The sequence below is a fragment of the Triturus cristatus genome, chromosome 6, assembly GCF_964204655.1.
Source record: "Triturus cristatus chromosome 6, aTriCri1.1, whole genome shotgun sequence".
In the NCBI taxonomy this organism is placed as follows: domain Eukaryota; kingdom Metazoa; phylum Chordata; class Amphibia; order Caudata; family Salamandridae; genus Triturus; species Triturus cristatus.
The window spans coordinates 1,137,527,836-1,137,555,226 of NC_140589.1; the positions used below are offsets into that span (position 1 = coordinate 1,137,527,836).

The 27,391-nt window shown below is 51.2% G+C and overlaps 1 protein-coding gene across 5 annotated transcripts in view; it reads left to right on the top strand.

The window, feature by feature from the left end:
• Window positions 1-27,391, top strand: part of TTC13 (tetratricopeptide repeat domain 13) — a 1,316,170-nt gene that overhangs the window by 1,270,358 nt on the left and 18,421 nt on the right. Inside the window, exon 22 of one of the 5 annotated variants that reach the window (XM_085612049.1) lies at window positions 1,426-1,464. The exons of the other annotated variants lie outside the window; for them this stretch is intronic. Coding sequence (XP_085468175.1) covers window positions 1,426-1,449 — 24 coding nt within the window. The 3' untranslated portion in view covers window positions 1,450-1,464. The remainder of the gene's footprint in view (window positions 1-1,425; window positions 1,465-27,391) is intronic. 5 annotated transcript variants of the gene reach the window in all.

Sequence of the window (27,391 nt, forward strand, 5' to 3'; positions counted from 1 at the left end):
GCTGGCTGCAGGAAAGGTCGAGCGGTGCACAAGCGCACGCTTTCCAGGTGGATTGTCTTGTGCATCAAGATATGCTACTCCCTAGCTGGTAAGGAGTCTCCGGAGGGTTTGAGGGCTCATTCTACCATAGCAAAGTCTTCCACATCTGCCTTAACTAGGGGTGTTCCGGTGGAGGACATTTGTAGGGCGGCAACTTGGGCCTCCCTCCACACCTTCGCAAAACATTATTGCTTAGACACCGAAGTGAGGAGGGACGGACACTTTGCTCGTTCCGTCCTTCAGGTTTTCTGGTATAGAAGGGTGGACACCCTCCTCCGGGAGTGGGGACTGCTGTGGAATCTATTCACAAGGTGAGGAATCCACTGGCAGATGTATCCATCAGAAGAACAAGTTACTTACCTTCGGTAACGCTTTTTCTGGTGGATACAGTATCTGCCTGTGGATTCCTCACTGACCCACCCGCCTCCCCGTTGTCCATCCTTCTATACCGGTATTTCTATGCCTGTAATTCTATTGATGGGTTTCAAATGTGTTTATCACTGTCAAAGGCATTATGTTATTTCTTGTGCTTCGTTATTTATTTTTCACACTGGGTGTGTTGATATGCATATTGTGTACTGTGTATACTGTGTATATATATTGCTGTCAGTCCGTCCGTGTGCCTCGAAGGCACGGAAAAAAGGGGCGGAACTGACGTCATCACGCCGACGAGGTCTTCTTATGGAGCCGGTGACGTCAGCGGAGTCGCGAGCGGAGCCGTGTCTCTGTGACGTCGTCGTCGACCCCATCGGCGTGGACTGCTACAAAAGTTTCCGAATGTTGCTGGCGCAGGGGATATTCACAAGGTGAGGAATCCACAGGCAGATACTGTATCCACCAGAAAAAGCGTTACCGAAGGTAAGTAACTTGTTCTTTTGGCTTCTTGCAAATTAGATTGGCAGCTGGTATTTAGTTGTAGTGTTTCCCAAGGTGTATCCTGTACATAAAATGGATGATAAGGGAGAGGTGCTTCATGCAATAACACAAGCATAGTACTTCACAAATTGGTGATATCTTTGGCGCTTTAATTCTTTCTGTAGGAGAAGTTTTGAATGACTTGAAGATCATAAAGCTATCTACATTGGTCGCCCGTTTGGCCTCAAATACTGGAGGAGCTTTGTTTGCTCTTAGCTCCTAACTTGTGGCTATTAGGGCCAGGGTTCTTCAGAGCAGGCTTGCTTTAGATATCTTACTTACATCTGAGTGTGTTTGTCATGTTACATTTGACAATAGCAAGTGAGGCTCACATTATAGTTGACCATTGTTAAAGGTTGTTCATGTTAAGTTAGCCATAGTAAACGTAGGCCTCAGTTTGACAATTCATGTTAAAGTTGAAATTGTATCTTGGCTACTGTGTGCTATCGTACCCTTTTTTACCTGTTTCAGGAGCTGAGCTCTAAACTGCAGTAGTTTAAACAAGCATTGGTAAGTGCTTTAGGTTTCGCCTACGTTAATAATAATAAGCTGTTCTTTGTTGTAAGTTGTAGCTTGGTGACTAGTTGTGCAATATAAGTTACTGAAACTCCGTTCAAGTGTATTGACTTCTTTTTTAAGAAAAGGAATATATTGTGCTGTTACTGGTGGTAATATAAAGTGGGGAGATCAGTTAAATGGGGTAGTACTATGTATGGTGGCAGAGGGGTGGCAACCCATATAATTGCTCCTATTGCTATAAGAATCCAAGCTCCTGCCCTAAGGTTCCCTTCTAGCAATCAAAAGACCTTGCTGATCAATCTTAGAAATCCACATCTAAGATAAAGGTCGCTTGGTTCGAATACATAACAGACAGCTCAGTCTCTCTCCCTTCTGAGGTCGATACAACTAGTACCACTGAGATGGGTAAATAAACACATAGTTCGTACTGTAAATCACATAAAAGTGGTGACCATTTCTAGCCGTGATACTTTGAATGACATCGATATAGATAATAATTCATACATAGCTCATGCGAAAAAAGAAATAAAAACACTGATCTAAAAAGGAAACATCACACCTGAAGCAGTAAGAGGGAACTTCCCTTTCAAAGAGCCGCAACACAGTGTGGAAGAGTTAACCTCAGTTTAATTCAGTCACACTGTGTGTTCGAATCCCTCCTGAGGCGGAAGCCGGGAGGTTGCTGTGCTACTTTGTAAAAATGTTATGTTACTTGTATTTTAAAACTGCTTTGCCTACTTAGCTCGACCAGCTTGATCTACTAAGCGTTATTTTACAAATTGTTGTAGCGATCAGCTTGATACAAATATACTTGTATCTTAAGGCTGTGTGTAACCATCGGCTTGACTCACTAAGCCTTTTAAATTTGCACTTCACACTTTGTTATCCAACCGCTCTGCTTGGACCTCTCAGCGCGGTCTCAGCACCTCCCCACCCTCGTATTCTCACACTTACCGTGTCCGTCCCAGCCGACTCAGGCGCTGAGGACATTTCTCCATTCCCGGGCGAGATCTAAACCGCGGCGGCCATCTTAGGTTCGGGAAAGCGTCAGACGCTTCCCAGTGGACAGCATAAAAGAGGAAGGGCATGCCTCCGCGCAGCGGACGCAAGCAGCGGTCGCGCCGGAGTCGTGCATGAGTCCTGCCCGTCTGCGCCCGTCAGCGCAAGGGAGGCACCAGGGGCCAGGCATACCACTCCCCAAAATATAGATCCAGGTATTTCCAGGGAATTCATGCTTTCTCCCAATAGTCACTCTATACATTGTCACAATGCTCTGAACCCTGACACATGGGTAGGCCCAGTCGGCTGTCAGCACTGTAAAGCTACATTTGCCCCAGAGCCAGCACCCAATGAAAAACCGCGGCCTATTGTCCTACAAGGGGGGCTCATTAACGCTAGGTCTCTGTCCAAGAATGCTCTACACATCCATGACCTGATCATGGAGGGGGATTTAGATTGGCTCCTTAGCACAGAAACCTGGCTAAAGGCCTGGTGCAATCCGGATATAGCAGTGGCCCTCCCGCAAGGATTCTTAATTCAACATCTGGTTAGGCAGAAGAAACGGGGAGGAGGGCTGGCCATTATCTATCGTGACACCATGAAATGTACCACGTATGAGCTACCAGATATCAAGGGTGCAGAGGCCATGGCATTCTTCTTTAAATATCCATGATTCTTTTACGTTCTCCGATGCCCTGGTGTACCGTCCCCCGGGCCAACCCAAAGATTTCCTGGAAAGCATTGGTGATGTTCTGAGCGAGCTCACGCTCAGATTTGCTCACTTTATGCTGCTTGGAGATCTCAATCTCCATCTAGACTCCCTGGAAGGACCAGGGGTAGCCTGTTTCATGGACATAATCAGCGTCCTCGGCCTTAAACTGATGACGCAGGAACCTACTCATACTGCAGGCCACATACTAGACTGTATTTGCTCCAACTCAGACGCTCTGACGATCAAACCCCCTAGCATCCAAACCTGGTCAGATCATAAATTTGTCCCATTTGACCTGTCACTGGGTAACAATGCTCCAAGGAAAACCACTAGGAAAATAACCAGGAGTTCCAAACCTGACTGGAAAAAATCACTTACCCAGCCAGATCTTAGGGAAAGCAATAGAGAGCAAACTCACACTAACTGGCCACACCTCGACAGACAACCAGTTGTTCTGTGAATGGATCATGTCACTTAGCAAGCCCTCAGATCCAACGAGCTCAAAAAACAATTCACGCGGTATGAAAAATAAAAAGAGTGCCCCATGGTTCTCACTAGCGTTAAAAGTGGAATTAGGCGAAGTTAGAACGTTGGAACGAAGGTGGCGTAGAAATTATGAGGCCAACGATTGTAACGTCTATAAAGCAGCCCGGAGGCAGTACCATGCTACAATTAAGCTGGCAAAAAAAGCCTATTACCTAGAGGCGATTTCCTCTTCTGATAATGGACAGAAAGAAATCTTTAAGATCGTAAATAGTTTCACCAACCCCAGCGCCCTCTCACAGAAAATCCCACCATCCTTGCCCCTCTGTAACTCCATTGCCAACTACTTTGAGAAGAAAATCCTAGACATCGTCAAAGACTTTCCAAAACCGATACTGACCGCCTCAGAAACTGAAAGGAGGGAGTCAATCAAGGAAAACACCAATATGGCCTGCTTTAACGCATTTGACCCCATCTCCGTAGAGGAGTCTCATCAGGCCATTCTATTGAGTAAATCCAGATCTCCTTTCGACCCCTGCCCCCCTTCGTTCCTACAAGCCTTGGTTAACGAGGTGAACCCCATCATCAACAGCATTATCAATTCCTCACTCTCCTCGGCTGAAATCCCTAGCGAATGGAAACTAGCAGCCGTCAAGCCCCTCCAAAAGAAACCCCTGTCTGATCCGAATATCCTCTCCAACCTACGTCCCATTTCGCTGCTCCCTCTGTTTAAACTTACTGAAGCATTTGTCAACAAACAACTCACAAAATTTCTGGAAGAAAATAACATCCTGCATGCCAACCTATCTGGCTTCAGGGCCAGACACTCAACCAAATCCGCCCTTCTATTCAGGGCAGAGACCCTGCAAACGGCCATGGACCAAGGGAAGAAGGCCGTCCTGATCCTACTTGATCTGTCGGCGGCCTTCGACACGGTCTCGCACACTATTCTGATTGACCGTCTATTTAACTCAGGGATAAGAGAGGTAGTGCTGACATGGTTCAAAAAATTTCGTGGCCAAAGACGTCAAGTCACTGTACTAGGGGATTTCAGCTCTGAGGAAAAATATATCAGCGCTGGGGTCCCTCAGGGCTCTAGTCTGAGCCCTGTACTTTTCAATCTATACATGGTCCCCCTGATTGAGCTTATTTCCGCCTATCAGTTCAGCACAATATCATACGCTGATGATACACAGCTCATCCTGGTGCTGGACAGAGAGCTGCCTGGAGCTGAAGAAAACCTCAAAAACTGCCTCACTGCTACTTTCGAGTGGATGAAGTGCAACCACCTCAAATGTAATTCGGGGAAAACCGAAATCTTACCTTTCGGTCCTCAAAATCTGTTCTCGCCCAAACAGTGGTGGCCTGAAGATGCTGAAGCTCCCCCAAACACCATTACCTCTGCCCGTAACTTAGGCATTAAGTTTGATGACGCTCTGTCATTTAAGCAACAAGCAGTGGTCGTGGCCGGCACCTGTTTTCACATCATCAGAACCCTCAGAGTTTTTTGACCTCCTCCCCCTTCCAGCAAGAAAAACGGTAGCGGTTGCACTCATAACATCTAGACTGGACTACTGCAATAGCCTGTATGCAGGAGCAAGTAAATCCGTGCTCCACAGACTGCAGATGGTCCAGCACGCAACCGCCCGCCTGGTCCTTGGATGGCCTAGGAAGTCATCCGCTTCTTCTGCACTCAATGCCCTTCATTGGTTACCAATACATAAGCGTATCTTATTCAAAATCCTGGTTATCACTTTCAGAGCCTTTCACTTACAGGGGCCCAGGTATCTGTCGAATGGCTTCAGACGCTATCTGCCTGCGCGTAGCCTAAGGTCCTCCAATCAAAACCTACTAGTGACCACTAAATTCAGGCTCACCAATAAGGGTGGGAAATCCCTGGTTGTCATTGGTTCCAGGGCGTGGAACAAACTCCCATCACAGCTTCGGCAAATCTCAACAGAAAGGCTCTTTAGGAAAGCCCTGAAGACCTGGGTTTTCGCCCTTACAGACACCGCCTGTAAAGCCCTAGTATAAAGTGTACAGGACCCTTCGAACGACATCAGTTAGCCAACATGTTCCACCTAGGTTGGCTCCAAGCGCCAAGATAGCTGCGCTATACAAATTTATTTTCCATTCCATTCCATTCCAATCCATATTACTAATGCACAGATCGAGCAAAGGGTGTCACGCAGCCAAGGAGCCTGTTCATTGTGGTCTGAAGGGAAACCTCTGGAGCTGGGAGGACAGGCGTTTTCTTCTGGCAGGCTTCTTGCATCCCCCAAATTACAGAGAGCATGTTATATATAGCTGTGGAGCAGAGAGGCTTGGCTGGCTTTTACTCACTGTTTCCCTTTCGCAATGAAACCTTTCAGAAGCCTGTCAAATGAGATGGGTTCAACCGTTTCAGGGCTGAGAGCTGGCAGACGTATGCGTGGAGTTGGGCATGCATGGCTCTGCACTGCTCTGTCTACCGCTGGCACGGTTGTGAGTGGGTTTCCAGAGTAGCTCAGAATCGCGGAAATTGACATTAAGAACTGCCTGGTAACCGAGAGTAGTGCGCACTTTACAAAAAGAGTTTACCCTGAAAACAGGTTAATTTCCCCGTCGTATCCCACACACCCTGAAAAGCACTGCCAGCTTAAACAAGATCATTCTTTTTTTAACTGATAATATAGTCCATTTGCTTATCAACCTGGCCCATGCCTCAAGCGTGGATTTCACAGTATTGTTTACTTGTGATTTTAAAATCTGGGTCTGTGATTAGGCCCAAGATAACCTTCGGTAGAGGTGGTGAGAGCTAGAGAGAATTGTTTCAGTGTTTGAGAGAATTGTGTCTCCTACGCCGCTGGACTGGCCTGTAGTCCTGCACAGGCTGGCTGCTGATGAAAGCCACTGAGTTCCATCTCAGATGAAGCACAGGTGGGCTCACAGGTCTTTAATGGCAGCGGTGCACCTGTGATGGCATCTGTATTTACAACAAGCATTGGCATAGCCAATAGGTCTCGCCTTTGGGACCTTATAAGTGTTTAGCCATGCAACAAATGATGCTGTTGCAGGAAGGATATTGTGCTGCATAACTAAATACTTATAAGGCCCCAAAGGCGAGACCTATTGGCTATGCCAATGCTTGTTTCTTGTGTGGAGCAGTCCATTTGAGTGGGCGTTTTTTGAGCCTTCTCTTCCCCTGCACTCTCTTCCTCTCCTTTGCCTGACTGCTTCTACTCACCCCCTTACACTCAACCTTATGCTTCTGCCCACCTGTGCCCTTTGTGTTGCTTTCATCCAACGTTGTGTTGCTTTTGCTCCTGCCCGCTGTTGTTTTTCACACTCTCCACCCCCGTTGCTTTTGTGTGCTCTTCTGTGTTGCTTTGGCACTCGCCCCCTACCCATTTTCCTTCCCCCTTCTTTTTTGTTATGCTTTTGCAGGTTTTACTATCTTTTTATTTACCACTCTAACTCAGATTGCTGCACCAAAAAGAAAAAAATAGCACCCTCTTCATTTTGAGGAGTGCACGCCTACAAATTCACTTTATGCAGGTGGCCATATCAAAGGTTTTCTTTCTTTCCCTCTTTCTTTCTTTCTTTCCTTCTTTCTTCCACAAAGGCGAGACCAAGCCTCTTTGCCATTGCACCTCTAAATGATGCTGCCATCAAACAGCCAGCCATGGCGAACCATTGATGTTTATTCCTGATGGACATAAAGGAGGAGCACTACAACCAGATAGAAGCTGGCTCTCCGTGGTGGCACCTTAGAGTTGCCCTGGGGACGGACAGACACGCAAGTACACTTGTCCCCCACGCCCAGCAGCACTGATTGCTGCCTGCGACTGCCCATTGGGACTAAAGGATATGTTTCTGTATAGGTGCATGCATTCAGGAGGTGTATTGACTTGCAGTACAGTCGCTTTTTGAACACAGTCCCCTTTTGTTTGTGTATTGTGTATGTGTGTTGTCTGCATGTGCAATCATAGTATATAGTTGCTGTCTGTACGGTGCACATTTGCTGTGTGTGCAGTCTGGTTGTGTGTCTGTTTGTGAATGCATGTATATAGTCATTTATGCTGTCTGTGTGTGGGGGACAGTTGCTGAGTTTGTGCAGCCAGCTCTCTTACTGTATGTGTGTGCATGCATTTAGGGTTGACCTGCCAACTTAAAAACAAAATACTTCACTGTATGAGGAGGGGGCGGGCCCTCATACTTACAAGTACCCAAGAGGCACTTCTGAGCCCTCACACCTACGAGCTCTCCATTGCTGGGACCTTTGTTCATGTCCTCAGTGTTTTCCCACCCGACATCGGCTTGTCAAGGCCTCCAAAGCCGATCTGTAAATCCACTCTGTCCATTGGTTTCCAACTCATCTTCCCTGCCACTGTGTGATATCGGCTCCTCACCCGGTGACCTTGTGGAGGGAGCCAATAGTGTGTGTTTGTAGGTCTGTGTCAGTATTCATTTGGTGGGTGATCTGTGTTTGTATGTAGTTAGACGCTGTGAAACCTGGTCGGGAACTTGTGTGCGTTCTGCGATATGTAATAGCTGAAAGAGAGCGTTTCTATTCCTAGTTTTCTTTTAATTGTAATAAACTTGTAAAGTATGTAACGGCGCTAGAAATAAACGATAAAATATGAAAGCTCTGCCAATCTTGTGCCTAAAGAAAGCTGTGCCTTGGCAGTCCCCAGATCTCAAGACTGGATCTCTCTGTTGGCAATCTTCATCATAGCTTTAACAGAACTTGGTACCCTCTAATGTAATCAAACACAGCCATTATTTATGTATTGCTCATTTACATTGCCTTGTAGTTCATGTTGTGCTTTATATAATGGATAAAAAGAAATGCTGATAATAATATACAGTCTAGGCAAGTCGTACTATGAAGTTTAAACTTTAAAACCCTGTCCACACCAGAAAACGTTGCCTGCCTAAAAGCATACAACCCAGACAAAAATCTAGTACTCCTCTTTCGGTTCATCCTCTCAAATCAAAACACATTTCACAAACTGGTTATATTACCAAGATATCCTTCTGGAAAACAACCAGTGAAGTGGCCAATCCAAGGGAAGAGGTTTACAGAACCAGGGAACGCAACCGAACAGGCCCGGAGCAGTTATGGACAGCTGAGGCACAGTGGCCCCTTGCCCTTGGGCACAGACGTACCCCTTGCTGCCAGGGTGGTTCATAGGCCAGGTACCGCTGCCTCGACTGAAGGCGAAATCCACGCGGTGACGGGAATGGACACAACCTGTTCACCTCGGCAATAAAGCGGGCGGCGTGGAAGGCAATGCTCTGCCGCCTGGTGCGTACCCCCAGCCCTCCCTTCACACCCAGCAACACCAAAGATTCGTCAACTGAACAAAAGTATCAGAAGGGAGCAAAGGCTTGATCTGCCAAGAGGTAACTGTTAGTGTGTCTTTCACAGCGTGCACGTGTAGCAGCGATTCAGAATTTAACAAAGGCCTAGTGAGGTGGCTGGACGCTCTCGGGTAGCTGCGGGTCTATATTTAGCCAAAATAGTAAGGAAACATTTAGAGAACCGTGGTGCTTTCTGGGGGAATGGGTGCATCTATTTAAAATCGATAACTGTTTAGTTCACTTTTCCGTCCGTTGATTATTGACGCGTGTAACCCGAGTGTCAGTCGTTATATTTGGTTTGCTCTACATAAAATTGCTGGTAAAAGAATGAATAAATCGGAGATGCAGCTCCATCAGGTGATGGACGCCATCCTGGGGTGCTGCGCCACTGACTGCAGCACTGCACAACCACACTCCACACCATCCACCTCAGGCTTGCACAAACCACGTCTTTGGACTGCCCTTTGTAACAAGCAGCCAACCAAGAGCCAGGCCGCCGTTCACTCTGAGCCAGCGTCCAGGCCGACCCACGCCTGCACCCGCCATCCCATCCCTGCAGGCGGGGTGTGCAGCACAGTGATGCCTCCTTTCCTGTAAACAAATCTACTTGGAGACTAAGTATTCCTGGGGTTCATCCAACCTCTGCATAAAAGCTGTGCAGAAAAGGGAATAAACGTCCCTTCCTCCCAGCGCTGCTTTATGGGCACACCTTGTATTTGTCGGCTAGAGCAGTTTTGCATCTAACTTTTGATGTGACTTTTATTTCAGACTGTTACAAGGCAATAAAAGGCCGGGCTCCTCGTGCGGCAGCGAGGGGAGAGAGGAGGGGGCCTGCGCGAATCCCTTGCGGGAGCGAGCGGCTGGCGCCGCGATAATTGCTAACATATGGTGCCAGCAGCTCGCTCCCGAAAGGGAATTGCCAACGTGCACGTGTTGCGATTGAAGGCAATGGAACGTGTGCACGTTTTTGGGTGAAAAAGGGAACGGATGGCTTAAGGTCTCTTTCCTATGAAGCGCTGCGTAGGCGAGACCTAAAAATGAAAACACGTTCTGGGAGGTGGAGGGCCCCGGTTGACCGATAATAAATAAAGTGTATGGTGTGCTAGATCCGTGGCCTAGGGTAAGTAGCCAGAGTCCCTCTGGGTAAAACAGCATGTACTGTCCTGGCGGCAGCTTCGACTGTAAGTCTTCCCAGAAAAAGCACCTAATGGCCGGGCTCCCACCCGCCCTACCAAGGCAGGCTTCAAGGCAACTCTCCAGAATACTAGAAACCACGTCTTGGTAATGTAATCAAACACATCAATGAAGTCACTGGACTTACTTCAACTAAATTAAAGTAAGTACAGAATTGTTGTCGTAACCACATGATTAAACAAGAGAAGCAAGGCACACAGCTGCGAGGGGCGCAGCTCGCTCATCCTGCATACTCTATACCTTTGATATGGCCGCAGCGGGTCTCTGCAAGCGCCGGCCTCTCAGCAACAAAGGCAGAGTGCCCGTTGCCCCAGGGGAACTGATGAGTGCTGTGCCAGAACTGGATTCACAATGTCTCCACTGAGACCAGCACAGCACGCTGAGCCCACGGTACTCATCTGCTCATTAGTCATAACTTTAAAGCTAGGGTGTAGCTCTTGTTTTTATTTTGTTTTCCCGATCGTTGCTTGAGAAGCATAAAAGAAGTTCCACCAAAGCAGATGAACACAGTATTTTGCTGATGGGAAAGTGATAAGAGAAACACACACGGAAGAACAGGAAATAGAACACCTTCTACCAATAGAAACGAGGAAAAGTTAAGTATCTGAAAGAGACAATTAGTTATAGATTCCTTACCTTATGAAGTACCCCCAGACCTGGAGAATTTTTTCGTCAGCAGTACCCCTGCGCGTCGGAAGGTGCCGTTGGTCGGCTCCGCGTCTGTCGTTGGCGGCAGCTACTTAGACGCCGCCCTCGCAGGGTGACGTCAGTTCTTTCTTTTTCCGCGCCAGCCAGCGAAGATCCGGAGAGAGCGGTACCTCCAGTCACTTTTTGACTGACTTTTTGTCGACTTTTGTCGACGTCGTTTTTGAGTCTTCAACTCCTGGTGCACAACAGGGATGCCCGGCTTGAAGGCTTGCAGTTCCTGCTGATGGTTGATGTCGGTGACGGATCCGCACCGCGTGTGCCTGTCCTGTCTGGAACACAACCATGACTCCAAGTGATGTTTCGACTGCCGGACCATGAACCCGAAGTCTTTGCGGGAGCGGTCCCGAAAGCTTCTCGAGACCCGGCAGTCCACTCCGCGCCGCTAAGGTACTGGTCGCGTGGGAGGTCGAGAGACCGGTCGTGGAGCCACCACCGATCTTCTTCCAAGTCTTCGCACTCCTCGGGTAAGTCAAAGCACAAGAAGAAGTTGAAGAAGCATCACCGCTCTTCGACTTCTCTCCATCCGTCGGTCAACGCGACGAGGGATACTGGTGGTGCCCCTCCCGCGGCTCCGCGTGTGGAGCCCGCTGGGTCGACTCCGGGTTTCCCTCCCTTCCCGGGACCCAGTGCGACCCCTGCCCAGCTTCGGGGTTTTTTATGAAGCGATGCATGCCATCTTTGGGCAGCCCCACTCCGCTGGCGCACCTTCGGGCCCGCGGACACAGCTGGAGGCCCTGGGCTTTCGGCACCGGCGGCTTCCCCTTGGATCCAGGCCTGGATCCGGATCGGTGCCGGTCGACCTGACTACGCCTCACCTGGTGCCGGCACCACGTCCGCAGCCTACACCGGTCATGTCCACAGCTGATGTCGACTCCAACCTCTACCCCGACGTAGACACGGAGCAGGACCGGCATCTATCGAATTTGGCACCTATGGGTACTTTTGTGCCCCTGTTCTACCCTAGTTCTTTTAGGCTGGATTGGCAAGCAGAGGAGCGTGAGGAGGAATGGGAGGGGTCTGGAGACCCTGTGACTGACTAGTTGGGTTACAAACCGGACTGGAGAGAGGAACTGGGGGATGCCAGTGGTCTGGATACCTCACCAGACCATGGCATGGTGTCTCCTCCTACTGTGGCTATGGAGGAGAGATCATCTTATGCAGTGGTATTGCGTAGGGCGGCCGAGGCTCTCAACTTTGAGCTCTCTACCGTGGCGGTCAGGGCTAACCTCCTGACAGAGGTGCTTCAACTGACAGCGAGTTCTTCGGAGCCCTTGCTGCTGTAGATAGGATGACTGCCCGACGCCACCGCCCGGCCTCGGGTGACCCCACTTTCCTCCCTCAACACCCCACCCCTGAGAGCTTGGTGGTCCAAGCCTCCATGTCCAAAGGCGCAGTCCCTAACGCACCACCTGATAGGGAATACAAAAAGCTGGACCACCTTGGGAAGATGTTTTCTTCCTCCAGCTTGGGACTGCGGTCGATAAACACCACATGTCTATTGGACCGTTACACCCACTCTGTGTGGAATATTTGTGGCGCAGGTGCTGCCCCAGTGCCCAGAGGAGGCCCGGGCCGTACTCTGCTGTGCAGTTGCTGAGGGGAGAGACGCAGCCAAGTTTCCCATCCGCTGTGGACTTGACAACGCTGACTCGCTAGGTAGGACGATTTCCATGTCGGTAGCCCTTCAACGCAACACCTGGCTGAGGTTGACTGGTTTTTCAGGGGATGTCCAAGCTACCCTTATGGACATGCCCTTTGATGGCCATCGCCTGTTCGGCGACAAGGCAGTGTAGGAGAGTAGGGTCTGCTTTCTATGTTCACCCCCACTTTTTGCTTTTGCTTCACTGATTTTCGACTTGGATGTGGCTGTGGGCCTGCTAATCAGACCCACAGCCCAGCTGTTCTCTCTCTAAATTCACTATGCACTTTAGGTGCATAACCCAATTGGTAAGGATCACCTTTTTGGACCCTGTACAGTGTATCTTAGGTACCCAGGGCATAGGTGTACCCTAGACCTACCAGGGGCTGCAGCATGTATTATGCCACCCCTGGCTGGCCTTCCATTATGACACAACTGGCTGAGCACTCAGCTGGGGCAAGGTCGTGTCATCACCCCTTGCTTAGGTGTAGTATTCCTATACCTACCTTATATATAGACACATGGGTAACCTGTCAGTCACTCTCATGGCAGGCCCTAACAATCCTGAAGGCAGAGTGCTTGGTAACATGTGAGATGGTGCTCTAGCATGAGCTGAGCCTGTCTGCAGCTTTCGGAACCATGTCCTTATAGCTGTTCTATGATATCGCCTACCATATACTCTTAAAGTGCCTTATAATCCTCGCGGTTATGGTAACTATGGTTTGGCTTTATCAAAATATGTCGTGTAAGGTGTCTAACACTTTGGAATACTACCCCCACACCATTTCTGGCGGTGAGGATAGTATTCCTCCCTTCTAGAGGGAGAAGACATGTTGAAGACCTACTACCCGGTTAAAGTTAAACCAGAGCCCCAGCGTCACAAAATGGACGCTGCTGCCACAGACACAAGTCTGACCTCCTGCTGCTGGGAGACCTTCCAGCGAGGGAGGCTTGGACAATAGGTTTCCTGCCTTGGGAGGTGCTAGCACCACCCTAGACAGGCCTTAGTGTATTGGGGCAGGGAGGGATGAATGAAACGAGACACTGCCTGGGGCACACAAGGTGTCCCATGCATAGTCCAGTTCAAACCGGTGCTGGGGCACTCCAGCCCCAGTCCTGGCGCGAAACTGGACAAAGGCAAGGGGGTGTAACCACCCCCCTCCCTGGTCCCACCCATAGGAGGGACCTAGCAGGTAACCCAGCCCCCCAGATTAGTATAAGAGTGGGAGCTGAGTCCCTAGGATTTTGGATTATCCTGGTAAACTGAACTTGAACAGAAACTCTGGACCTTCGACATTCGACTACGGAAGAAGACTGTAGAATCTCCCTTGTGGCCAAGGAGTGACCACCCTGTGCAAACAGGCACCACCAAGCGACCTGCCGTTTGCTTTGCTCAACGTTCTATGAGGAACCGACTGCAGAGCCCGATCAGCGCCTTGACTTCCAGCCTTCTCTGACCCTGATCCACATCCACAGCAAAGCTGAGATCCGTGGAGGCGATGAGAGACGTGGGACCGGCTACCTGGGAAAATTGGCGACTTGCTTCCAGCGCAGCTTCTGAGGCATCCTCGAAGTTGTGCTCTGGGGATTGAGAAGCCCCAACCCCGAGCACCATCTGCACCGAAGATCAGCCCCCCACACTCCACGAGTTCTGCGTGGGGCCCTTCTGCATTTTCCTGCTCGACACGTCTGTCCGGTTGCTTGCCCGTTGGCTAGTAGCCTTTGTGACGACGAACCTTGAACTTTCCACCGCTGGTTTGGCTCCTCCAGACTGGCCCTTGCTTCCCTGAAAAAGAGAAGCACCTCAGACCTTCCTGGTCTGCAACAGAAGCGAATCCTTCATTCTGCGTGGGTTGCGCTTGCCAAGGCTTGTTGTGTCCCAGCTCGACATCGACGCCGCCGACAGCAAGAGCCCTCGTGGGACAGCTCGACTCCTGGTTCTGGTCCTCCTCGACGCCTCCTAGTACCCGTGGCTGCGGCGACAAGCTTCACCTCTTCACCTGCATCTTCACGACATCGCCTGGTTCCTCACTGGTTACTTCCCAGCTCCTGGCTGGTGACCTAGACTCTGTCCCCTCTGCTTGCAGGTATCCTCCTTCCTGATTCCATCCTTGGAATCCACCGGACACTCTTCACTGACTGCCTGTCAGCAACTTTCTTCAGGCATCCATAGGAGTCGACAACGAAACCCGACGCAAGTTCACACCTATGCACCCGCAGCCCGTGGGCTAGGTAACTTGAGTACTCCGGTGCTCACAAGGGTATTGACTATCCAAGTGTCTAGTTTCCAAGTCTCTAACTCCTAGTTCCTTCCGTAGTGTCCTAAAACTCTTAATTTCTAAATACTACTATTTCTATCGACTTTAACGCATTACGCGTGAGTGTTTCCACTCTGCACCTGAATCCCGTGGGCCTCCCCCTGCCTAGCAACTGATAGGATAGTGTAGCCCCAGCGATTCCCTAGGCCTAGGCCTAACCTGTGTTCGTGACAGTGGTTCTTATACCACTTACTTAGTATATGGTTTGCGTGGCCCCTAGGGCCTAACTGTATTACTTACCTGTGTGACTTATGTATGCTTAAATGAGACTGTGTTGTACTTACCTCGAAGCTCATAAAGAGTGCTGAGGGTATTTTGACTAGAATAAATTCATTCTATTTTTATAATATATCTGTTGTGGTGTCCTTTCATTTGGTATTCAAGGGATTGCAAATGGTATAACAGGTGGCTTCACATGCCATACAGAGTTTAGCCTAAGACTGCTCTTGTCCATGCTACCACTAGGATAGCTGGTCTATAAGGTTGACTTTACAACCAATCACCATAAGGGTTGTTTGGACTGATACAAGGTGTACACTAGAACTAGTGACATCATGTATCAGGCCAACTTCTCACAGGCAGACCACGCGCTAGAGTGCTTTAAAGACTCTTGGCCTTCGGCCCAGTCCTTGGGCCTCCATCACCCGCCCTGCACAGTCTGCCTTTTGCCCCTTTTGTGGCTACGGAAAGGGTGCCCCCACCACGTTCCGCCCAGAGCCATAGGCTGGCACAAGCTGTTCAGCCCCTGTGCTGCCGGGGACGTGGCAACCACCGCCATGGGTCTGGGGGCCAGTGTGCGGGCAGTCTCTCACAGCCCCCTCTGCAGCAGCCTCCAAACCCTCCTAGTCCGACCTTTCAGGGCCTCCGATCGCCAGTGGGCGGCAGGATTCCCTATCACCTTCCCCACTGGTGCACCATCACATCGGACAGGTGGTTTTTGCAGATGGTCTGAATGTGCTACTCCCTTCCCTTCAAGACTACCCCTCCAGCCATGCCACCTCATTACCATCGCATGTCTGAGGATCATCTGGCCCTTCTCTAACAGGAAGTTACAGCTCTCTTGGCCAAGGGAGCCATCAAGCGAGTTCCTGCCCCAGAAGTAGGTCGTGGTGGAGCCCAATAACCACACACCTCCTGACCTAGAGAATCTGAAGTGGGAACCCAACTTTCTGCCATACCTCGGAGTCAAAATATGCCATAGCCCGACGGACCTGTTTGAGAGTAATGTGGGCAGAGTGATACGATCTGTAAAATCTGCAATGGACTTTTTGGGGAACGCTGCCATTATCGGTGGCCGGGCGAGTAGCGGTCTTAAAGATGGTAGCACTCCCTCGACTGCTGTATTATTTCGGACCCTTCCCGAGGGCAATTTTTAAAGATCTCGACTCACTAAGCACGGCATTAATCTAGGGAGCGGGACGCAGACAAGTAGCATTAGCCACGTTGCAGCACCCTGCGACAGAGGGTAGATTGGCGGCCCCAGACTTTGAAGGGTATTATTTAGCGCCCAGCTGTACTGGCTGATTAAATGGTTGGGGGCGGAGCGCAACCCGGAGAGGGAGCAGTATCTGTATGCGCCGGACGCCCCGGATCTGACGAGGATCTTATTGAGGGTGCATAGGAACGGGTCAGAGGACACAATGTAAACTAAAGTGGTGCTACCATGCTGGGCGAGATACTTGAGACGGGTGGGAGCCAAAATCCCCTACTCCCCGGACCTGCCCATTACGACTCTCAGTGGTCTGCCACAGGGAGAGCACTGGACGGGGTTGGAGTACTGGGTGGGGGCAGGCCTGGAAGTGATGGGGGATTTATACCAAGACTACATTTCCTCCCTTTGAAATATGACCTACCTGCAGGCTATTTCCTGAAGCATGGGGCCCTTACTAGAAGGATCAGGCAACACTGGGGAGTGGCAAGGACAGAACTGCGAGCACTAGCAGGATGCCGATATGTTGCGCTCTCGGCGGGGAGGATTAAGAGAGTTTCCAGCCTCTACGAGGCAATCAGACGGAACATGCAACAACCACTAGAGTGCCTGCGATTACAGTGGCAAGAGGATATTGGGCAACAGATCCCAGAGATGGAGTGGGACAAGATCCTGGAACGAACCTTGAAAGTGTCCCGAAACACGCGCTTTAAGCTAATCAACTTCTACATAGAGCATACCTCACTCCTTCCCGCATTAGGAGATTCTTTGGGACGGAGACGGCTGTATGCCTGCACTGCGGGGAGAGGGAGCACACATAATCCATATGTTCTGGAGTTGTCCCACACTGCAATTTTTCTGAGAGGAGATAAGGCAGGTGGTAGGTGTTCTCATCGATGAAGTGTTCCTGCGCACCCCAGAACACTTCCTCTTGGGATAGTGTCCACATACAGGCAAAAATAAGGTGATGGGAAAGTTCCAGGACCTAGCCTATGTCCTGGCAAAAAAAAAAAGAGATAGCTAGGAACTGGAAGGCACCGGGGGGACCACGGATTGCTTCCTGGAGAGCTTAGCTGGAAAAATGGGCAGGGGCAGACTGCTCCTCAGGGAAGCGAGCCAAGGGATTGGTCACATAGATAGAGCCAGGGCGTGGGAAAATTTGCTGACCGAACTGACAACGGGTGAACAAGATGACAGCGAGGCGAGCTCCCCACTGCCGGCGACGCCGGAGAGGGCGGGAGAAAGAGGCATGAATAGCTAGGGTAGCGACGATAGCCACCATGCCACACGATGAATCGCAACTACATCCTGTACCAACCCGACAGAATGTAGAGCTCAGCATACATTCACTTAAGTGCAACTCAAGAGGGGGAGGGGGTTTGTTCTGATAGAAGGGGAATTAAACCATGCATGTCAAAGAACAATGCTATGTTGTAACATGCAATGACAATGACAAGATTATTGTATGTACCTATTACTGCTATCTTGAAAAATCAATAAAAAAAGTAAGTCATGGTTGCTATTCCCACTACTTTCTGGTGCGCAAGAAGGACAAAGGCCTGCGTCCTATCTTGGATCTCGGGGACGTCAACCGCTTCCTCCGGAAGGAGAAGTTCAAAATGGTGACGCTAGCTCACATCGTTTCTGCTCTCGACCCTAGAGACTGGATGGTAGCGTGGGACTTGCAGGACGCTTACTTTCACATCCCCCGTCCTGCCGGCCCACAGGCGCTACTTGCGGTTCACGGTAGGCCACGAGCACTTTCATTTTACCGTGCTCCCCTTTGGCCTTACCAGTGCCCCTCGGGTGTTCACGAAAGTGATGGCGGTGGTCGCAGCTCATCTGTGCAGATCAGGGGTTCCAGTCTTCCCCTATCTCGACGACTGGCTTTCGAAGGCGTGCTGGCCCCAGGTTATCGTCTTCCACCTCCAGACTAAGGCCAAACCCGTGCATTCGCTGGGGTTTTCTGTCAACGTGCCGAAGTCACACCTCACTCCGTCTCAGAAGCTCCTTTTCATCGAAGCGGTTCTGGACACGACGCAGTTTCGGGTCTATCCTCCCGAGCAGCGAGTCTGGGATATTCGGGCTATGATTCCGATCTTTCAGCCTCGGGACGGGTTTCGGTCAGGGTGACTCTGCGGCTGCTAGGTCTGATGGTCTCCTGCATCCTACTGGTGTATCATGCCTGATGGCATATGCGGTCTCTGCAGTGGGACCTGAAGTTCCAGTGGGCACAGCATCAGGGGATATACTCACTGAGGGGTAGCTGTTCCTAAAGAAGGGAGAACAAGACTACCTATTGTGGTTGAAAAAGGTGTGTGTGTAAGGGTGTTTTCTCATTCAAGTTGGGTTCTTGAGTAGGTGGGGGAATTCCTCCTTTTAGACTTGGTGCCCTCACACACCCTAGCGATTGTCATACTTCATCATTGGGCGTTGCTCCTTGTGGTGGTGGCGCTGAAGTCATCCACGAGCCCCACGAGAGGGCTCTTTATCGTAGCTCCTTTTAAGGAGACGCCGCAGTTGTGCATGCGAGTGTGTGGGCCTGGAGAAGTGAGTTAAAATTATCCTCACAGTACCCGGAACCTAGTTTTATTCAGGGGTCCAGTTGATAAGGTTAAACAAGCATTGGCATAGCCAATAGGTCTCGCCTTTGGGACCTTATAAGTATTTAGCCATGCAACAGTTGCATAACTAAATACTTATAAGGTCCCAAAAGCGAGACCTATTAGCTATACCAAGCGGCCGTGCGGCCGCGAAAGTGATCACGATCAAACATCAAAGCGGCCATGCGGCCGCGGAAGTGAAAGTAATCGCGGTAAAGCGCGGCGCGCGCGCCCGCACACATGCACTGTAGCTCTAGGCTGGCCTGTTAGCACTTTTTTGAGCCCTCTCAATAAGTCTCGCCAGACCAGCGCATGCGTTGGGTCAGGCGAGACCTAAAAAAGCCAGGGATATGGAGAACATCCTTAAACAAATGAGGAGGTAGAAAGAGTGTCTTACTGCTGCTCTCACATCTGTGGAGTCGCGGTCTAATATACGCCTTTCCACCTATACCACTTCTGCCCAGTGTGCTGAAGAAGATAAGCGCGACCGGGCCCAAGTCATTCTGGTGACTCCGGATTGGGCACGAAGAGTCTGGTATCCCACGCTGCTACACATGGCCATCGATCCTCCGATCAGACTACCTTTTCAGGAAGATCTTCTGTGAAGCAGCAGGGGACGATCCTCCACCCAAACCCGCCCAACCTCCACCTCCTTGCGTGGAGATTGAGCGGCGGCAGTTGACGGCTTTTGACCTGCCTCCCGAAGTCTGTGATGTTATCTTGGCAGCCAGGCATCTTTCCACTAAGACGGTATATGCCTGTAGATGGACCACATTTGAGGCATGGTGCGCAACAAAGGCTGTGGATCCCCTTTCTGCCCCTCTTTCAGAGGTTCTGTTGTTCCTTCTTTCTTTGGGCCAGCAGGGCTCTACTCTGTGCCCTATTAAGGGCAACCTCTTGGCCATTTCAGCCTTTCTTAGGCTTCCTGATCAGCCTTCTCTTTTCAAGTCCCCTGTTGTCAATCGCTTTCTTAAGGACATTACTCACCTTTTTCCTCCTGTTTCCTTCGTAATGCATCAGTGGGACTTGAACTTGGTTCTTACTTACCTTATGTGTGCTTCCTTTGAGACGCTTCATATCTGTCCCCTCAGACTTCCAAGCTCTTTCTTCAAAACCTCCTTTTCTGGCTGTTCATCCAGACAAGATTGTCCTTCGAACTCGTCCATCCTTTCTTCCCAAGGTGGTTATTTCTTTCCACATTACCAAACCATCACTTTACCCACCTTCTTTCTGCCTCCGCATTCTTCTAAGGAGGAAGAGAGGCTCCACAGGCGGGATCCAAAACGTGCTCTTTCCTTTTACCTGGATCGCACAAAACAATTCCGGGTGGATGACCAGCTCTTTGATATCTACGTGGGCGCTAAAAATGTCGGACCGAACACAAGCGGACCAACTCTAGATGGGTTGTTTTGTGTATCAAAGCTTGCTATTCCTTGGCAAAGAAAGAGCCTCCGGTGGGGCTACGTGCCCCTTCCACCTGGGCGACGGCAGCTACCACTGCTTTAGGACGGGGAGTCCCCCTTAACGACATCTGTCAGGTAGTGATGTGGGCATCTCTGCACACGTTCACGGAACACTACTGCCTGGACAGCCAAGTTCGGAGAGACAGCTTCTTTGGCCGTTCTGTTCTCCAGGACTTTCTGGTGTGAACTTGGTTCGCAGACCCTCCTCCCGGGGTTGGTATTGCTGGGGTATCTATTCACAAGGTAAGGAATCCTTACCGCCCCACCCATCCTTCCCATTCTGCGAACTGACTTCTAGGGTTAAGGATTTGCTTTCAGGTCCCTAGTTTTTGTGCACCAGTGGTCAGTGTCTTGCATGGCTCTGCGCTTCTGGCGTGGAAAGTCGTGTACAGACCTGACTTCAGCGCGCGAGGGCGGCGTCTAAGTAGCTGCCGCAACGTCATCCCGGCGACCACGACGCCAACGATGAACTCCGAGCCAACCAACGCCACCTTCCGACGCGCAGGGGTACTGCTGATGAAAAAATTCTCCGGATCCAGTCTGACGCCTGGGGGTAATTCACAAGGTAAGGAATCTCTAACTAATCTATGTCTCTTACAGATCTATTGTTACCGAAGGTAAGTAACTTGTTCGTCAAGCACGAAGACCGATAAGAAGTGAAGGTCCTTTTTAAGATATATTTAATGCAATAGATTGCACAAGCGCTGTTCAGGCGAAACCTAGTAAATGAATTTTAGAACTGGGGGTCGCTAGTTGGCAGAGGTAGGTACCTTTGACCTAATAGGGACCCTTGCTTCTAAGTCAGGGAAAGGGGATTACACTACTGGATAACCCCTGCTCACCCCCTTAGTAGCTTGGCACGAGCAGACAGGCTTATCTCAGAGGCGGTGTGTTAAGCATTTGTGAACACATACAGTAATGCAGTGAAAACACTACAGAGGGACACCACACAGGTTTTATAAAAATAAGTATTCTTTATATAGACTTAACACAAGACCACAAACGATAAAAATCCACAATACTGTACTCAAAATTAACTTAAAGATGGTAGAATTAACTTAGTTCAAGTTGATGGTAAATGCGACAAAGTTCTCACAAAAGTACCTGGATGCGTAACGCAAAATTACCAAAAGGCTCGCAGCGTTGGAGATGCGTCGGTTCCTGGCTTCGGGGGAGATGATGCGTTGCGCCTCAATGCTTGCACAGAGTAGGGGATGCATCTTGATCCTTACCGGAGAGGAGGTGATGTGTAGATTCTCGGACTGCAGCCCGGTTGCGACCCGGCAAGATGGCACCTCGATGCGACAATCCAGTGCGATGCAATAAGATGGCGCCCTTGATGCGATGATGTTAAGATGATGCGTGCACGCCCTGGCAGCCATGCGGCGAACTCTGTACTTTGGAGCCGCAACAGCCCCTGCGACACGCTTCTCCGGTGATGCGACGGCAACCCTCACGGTGGCGACACGCTTCTCCGGCGATGCGACGGCAATCTGAAAGAAACACGTTAGCTAAATTCCTCACCTTAGAATATCCCCAGGCGTCAGCCTGGATCCGGAAAGGTTTTTCATCTGCAATACCCTTGCGCGTCGCTAGGCGTCGTCTGCGGCTCCGCATCCGTCGTCGGCGTCGTGATCGTCGGGATGACGTCGTCGGAGTACTTAGACGCTGCCCTCACGCGCTGACATCAGTTCTTCTTTTTTCTGCGCCAGTAAGCGCCGATCCGGGAAGAGCATACCCATTTAGTCACTTTTTGACTAAACTTTTTTGAACTCTTTTGGTTCTATTCTTGTCGACATCGACTCTGGTGCCGGTAGGGATGCCTGGCTTTAAGGCTTGTAACTTCTGTCACCGACTGATGTCTTGGAACCGACCACGACGTTGAGTCGTGCCTCGACTGCCGGGCCTTGACTTCGAAAGCTAGGCGGGAGCGGTCCCGCAAGCTACTCCAGTACCGGCAGTTGGCTCCGTGCCGCTCAAGGTCCCGGTCGAGGAGGAGGTCGAGGGACCGGTCGCGGAGCCGCAGCCACCACTGCTCGTCGGGATCCAAGTCTTCGAAATCTGGTAAGTCGAAGCACAGCAAGAACTCGAAGAAGCGACATTGCTCTTCTGACTCCCCTCGCTGGTCGCGCAACTCGGCTGAGGGTTCGGGTCGGAGCCGCAGGGGTCCCGTCCGTCCTCATAACCTCCGTTCCCTGGGACTGACACGACTCCGGCGGAGGTTAGTGCCTTCCTCATGGCCATGTGGAACCTGGCTCTGCCGTCGATGCCTGCTGACGCGCCTTGGGGACCCACAGGCTCGACTGGGAGGCCTCACGACCCCTCCGCCGTGCGCCGACTCCTCCGGTGCCGGCGCCATCCCCGGACGACTCCGTTCCCCAGTTCAGTCTCGGTCCGGTCCTGGCGTCGGAGCGGCGCTGTCTGGCGCCACACCCGACGCGATGGGTGGCAATTTCATCTTCCGCCCGGCACCGATCATTCCACCTGTATACCAGAAATCAGATGACGGTGATGACTGGAAGGGGTCTGAGGACCCTCTGGCTCGGCAGGGCCAGTTATCTCAGGACTGGGCAGACGAGCTGGGGGATGCCAGTGGTCTTGATACCTCCCCGAAACTGGCTTCATCTCTCCTCCGACCGTGGCTTCGGAGGAAGGTGCTGCGCAAGGCGGCCGAAGCCCTTGGGCTAGAACTGCCTGCTGTGGCCGTGAGGACGAACCTCCTCACCGAAGTGCTTCAACCGTCAGCAAGCTCCTTGGAGCCCCTGCTGCAGTTCAATGACGCACTCATTGACGTTCTGAAGAGCACCTGGTCCAAGCCCTCCACAGTTCCTGCTGTGGACCGGAACGTGGCCCGGCGCCACCGCCCTGCCCCGGGCGACTCCAGTTTTCTGTCCCAACACCTCACGCCCGAGAGCCTGGTTATCCAGGCCTCTACCTCCCAGACCTCCTTCCCGTCCGCTTCCCCGGATCAGGAGTCCAAAAGGCTAGAACAGTTTGGGAAGAAGCTGTTCTCCTCTCTTAGTTTGGGGTTGCGGTCTATCAACACCGCGTGTCTTTTGGACCGTTACTCCCACTCCCTGTGGGATACGGTGGAGGACGTGCTGACCCAGTTTCCGGAGGAGGCCTGGACACGACTCGCCCAGGCTGTTGCCGAGAGGCGGGATGCGGCACGACAAGCAATCCGATGTGAACTGGACACAACGGACTCGCTGGGCAGGGCATTGTCGACCACGGTGGCGCTTCGTCGCCACAGCTGGCTGCGGTCCACGAGTTTTTCTGGGGATGTCCAGAGCACCCTCATGGACATGCCCTTCGATGGCAGTCGCCTTTTTGGCGACAAAGCGGATAGTGCGCTGGAGCGCTTTAAGGACTCCAGGGCTCTTGGCCAAGGGGGCCATCGAGCGCGTTCCTGGTCCAGAAGTAGGTCGTGGTTGTTATTCCCACTACTTTCTGGTTCCCAAGAAGGGCAAAGGGGCCTACGCCCTATCTTGCACCTCAGGAGCGTCAACACCTTCCTCCAGAAGGAGAAGTTCAAGATGCTCACTGTAGCTCAGGTTCTGGCTGCCCTAGACCCTGGAGACTGGATGGTAGCGTTGGACTTGCAGGACGCTTATTTCCACATCCCCGTCCTGCCGGCCCACCGGCGTTACCTGCGGTTCACGGTGGGCCAGGAGCATTTTCAGTTTACCGTGCTCTCCTTCGGCCTCTCCAGTGCCCCTCAGGTGTTCACGAAAGTGATGGCGGTGGTCGCAGCTCATCTGCGCAGATTGGGGATTCCAGTCTTCCCCTATCTAGACGACTGGTTGTTGAAGGCGGGCTCGCCCCAGGCAGTCGTCTACCACCTCCAGACTACGGCCGACCTCTTGCATTTGCTGGGTGTGAGAAGTTGGCCTGGTATATGATGTTCACTAGTTAAAGTGACCACCTTGTACCATGCCAAGCAACCCTTATGGTGTGGTTGTAAGTCAACCTTTTCGGACTAGCTGCCCTAGTGGTAGCGTAGGCTAAGCAGTCTTTGAGGCTAAACTCGTGAAACGTGTTAAGCAGGCTGTTTTACCAAATGTAACCCCCTTTTATACCAATGAAAGGACACCACACAGATATATATTCAAAATATATATGTATTTATTTCTCAAAGTAACCCCTAGTCTCTTTATGAGCACAGGAGCACCAATCGTCAAACAAGATTACAGTAGAATACACAGAAGTTGCACTTTATATGGATAGGCCCTGGTGGCCGCTCAAACCATATACTAAAATAGTGGTATAAGTACCACGAACAGAAAAGGGAAGAGGCCTAGGGCCTCTAGAATCGCTGGGCCTACAAGGAGCTAACTTCAGTTAGTGACCAGGAGGTCCACGGGTTGCGTGTGCAGAGCAAATAGTCACACGCGAGCTCCCATAGGTTTTCAATGGGTGCGTAAAAAGTACAAAGTTACTGCAAAGAGGATCTTCCGGATGGACTAGGAACTTAAGATTGGAAACACAGACACTAGAGATGATTCTCTACACTTGGGCACCGGAGTGCCAGCTTTACCTCACCCACGGGAAGCGGGTGCATAGGCGTCGAAGTGCGTCGGGTTTCTTCTATCTGTTCAATGGGGCCTGTGGGTAAAGATGCTGCAGGCGGCCGGTCCGGAAGAGATGCGGTGGATCCAAGAGTGGATCGGAGATGTTGAAGACCTGTAAGCAGAGGGGACAGTGTTCACAGTCACTAGCCAGTGACCAGCGTGGCACCAGGTGGGTACCAGGCGATGTCGGGTGCAAACAGGAAGAAAGGTGTAGCTTGTCTCTGCAGCCACGTGGTCCCTGAAGGTCGAAGACGTCCAGGAGTCGAGTCACGAGCTGTCCCACGCAGGCTCTCGCTGTCGGCGGTGTCGGCGACTTGATCGAAGCAAACAAGCCTTGGCAAAAGCAATTGTTGTGGAAAACGAAGTAAGCTGATGGTTCTGACCAGCAAGGTCAGAGGGATTGCTCCTTTGGAGGGGAGCAAGGGCCAGTCTGGAGCAACCAGACCAGCGGTGTATTTCTTGAAGTTTGTCGCCAAGATGGCCACTAGCCAGCGGGCCAGTAACCGGTTAGGCGCGTCAAGTGGCAAAATGCAGAAGGGCCCCACGCAGATCGTGGAGATGCTGGAGGGCTCACCTTTGGTGCAGATGCTGCTCGGATGTTGGGCTTCTCAGATCCCAAAGCACAACTCGGAGGGAGCCTCGGTTGTTGCGCTTGCAGCTTGTCGTGGTCTTTTCAAGATGGCTGGCTCCACGTGTCTCGGTGCCTCCACGGGTCTCCTCTTCTCAGGGACTGTGGATCGGGCGGTGAGAGGTCTGGAGGTCCAGGTCTTGTCAGTCTCTGGGCTCGGGCTCCGGCGGGAGGCGGCGGCAAAGCAGACGTTGATTCGCTGGATGGTGCTTGCGTTAGCAAGGTGGTCACTCCCTGACCACAGGGGAGATTGGCTTCAGTCCTCTGTGCGGCAGAGCGTCGAAGTTCCCGTCTTCTTCTTAGTTTCAAGTTGATTCCAGGATGTCTGAAGTCTTAGGACACAGCTCCTACCTTTAAGCGGATTCTAGGGGCCGGACTACCTGCTAGGTCCCTCCCTAAGGGTGGGACCAGGAAGGGGGGTGGTTACACCCCCAATCCTTTGTCCAGCTCGCCCCAGGCCCGGGACTGGTGTGCCCCAGGACCGGATTGAACTGGCATATGCACCGAGGCTCCTTGTGAGCCTCAGGCATGTCTGGTTTCTTTCAAGCCCTACCTGACCAATACACAAAATCCTGTCTGGGGTGGTGCACGCACCTCCCCTGGCAGGAAACCCTTTGTCCACACCTCCCAAGCTAGAAGGACTCCCAGCAGCAGGAGGGCAGACTTGTGTCTGTGGTGGCAGCATCCATCTTGTGGAGCTGAGGCTATGTCTGATTTTACCCGGGTTTCAGGTACTGTACATGTCGTGTCCCTCTAGAAGGGTGGAATGCTAACCCCGTCGCCAGAATTGGCGAGGGGTTAGTATTCCAATTCGTATGACACCTTACTCGACATGTTTTGATAAAGCCAAACCAAAGTTAGCATTTAACCGTGAGGTTCATAATGCACTTAAGAGTATATGGTATGACGATATCTGGAAACAGTAGAAGGAAGTTGTTTCGACCACTGCAGACAGGCTCAGCTCATGCCAGAGCACCATCTCACATGGAACCAAGCACTCTGCCTTCAGGATTGTTAAGGCCTGCCATAGGAGTGACTTAAAGGGTTAACATGTGTCCCATTTAAGGTTAGGTATAGGTATACTACACCTAAGTAAGAGGTGGTTACACCAACTTACCCCAGCTGAGTGATCAGCCAGTTGTGTCAAATTTGTTAGGCCAAGCCTGGGGTGGCATAATACATGCTTCAGCCCCTGGCAGGCCTTAGATACACCAATGCCCTGGGTACCTAGTGTACACTGGTACAGGGGCTGACAGGGTGATCCACTTCCAATTGGTTATGCACCTAGGGTGCATAGTTTTAATTTAGTAGAGAGAACAGCAGGCTGGGGGTCTGATTGGCAGGCCCACAGCCTCAATATGTCAAAAACCAGTGAAGCAAAAAGCAAAAATTTGGGGTGACCATAGTGTAGCAGACCCTACTCTCCTACACTGGGGTTCTCCATCAATGTGCCGAATTCGCATCTGAGTCCCTCCCAGCAGCTCCTCTTCATCGGAGCGGTTCTGGACTATCCTCAGAACAGCGGGTCCAGGATATTCAGGGTCTGATTCCCATGTTTCCGCCTCTATCCCGGGTTTCGGTCAGGTTGGTGCTGCGGCTTCTGGGTCTGATGGCCACCTGCATCCTGTTGGTGCATCACGCCAGATGGCGAATGCGGGCTCTGCAGTGGGACCTGAAGTTTTAGTGGGCCCAGCATCAGAGCAACCTGTCCGACCATGTGCTTATCTCGGAGGGCACTGCGAGACAGTTGCAGTGGTGGCTCACGGACTGCGATTGGGTCAGTGGCAGATCCCTCTCCCTACCCCAACCGGAGCACTTAATAGTG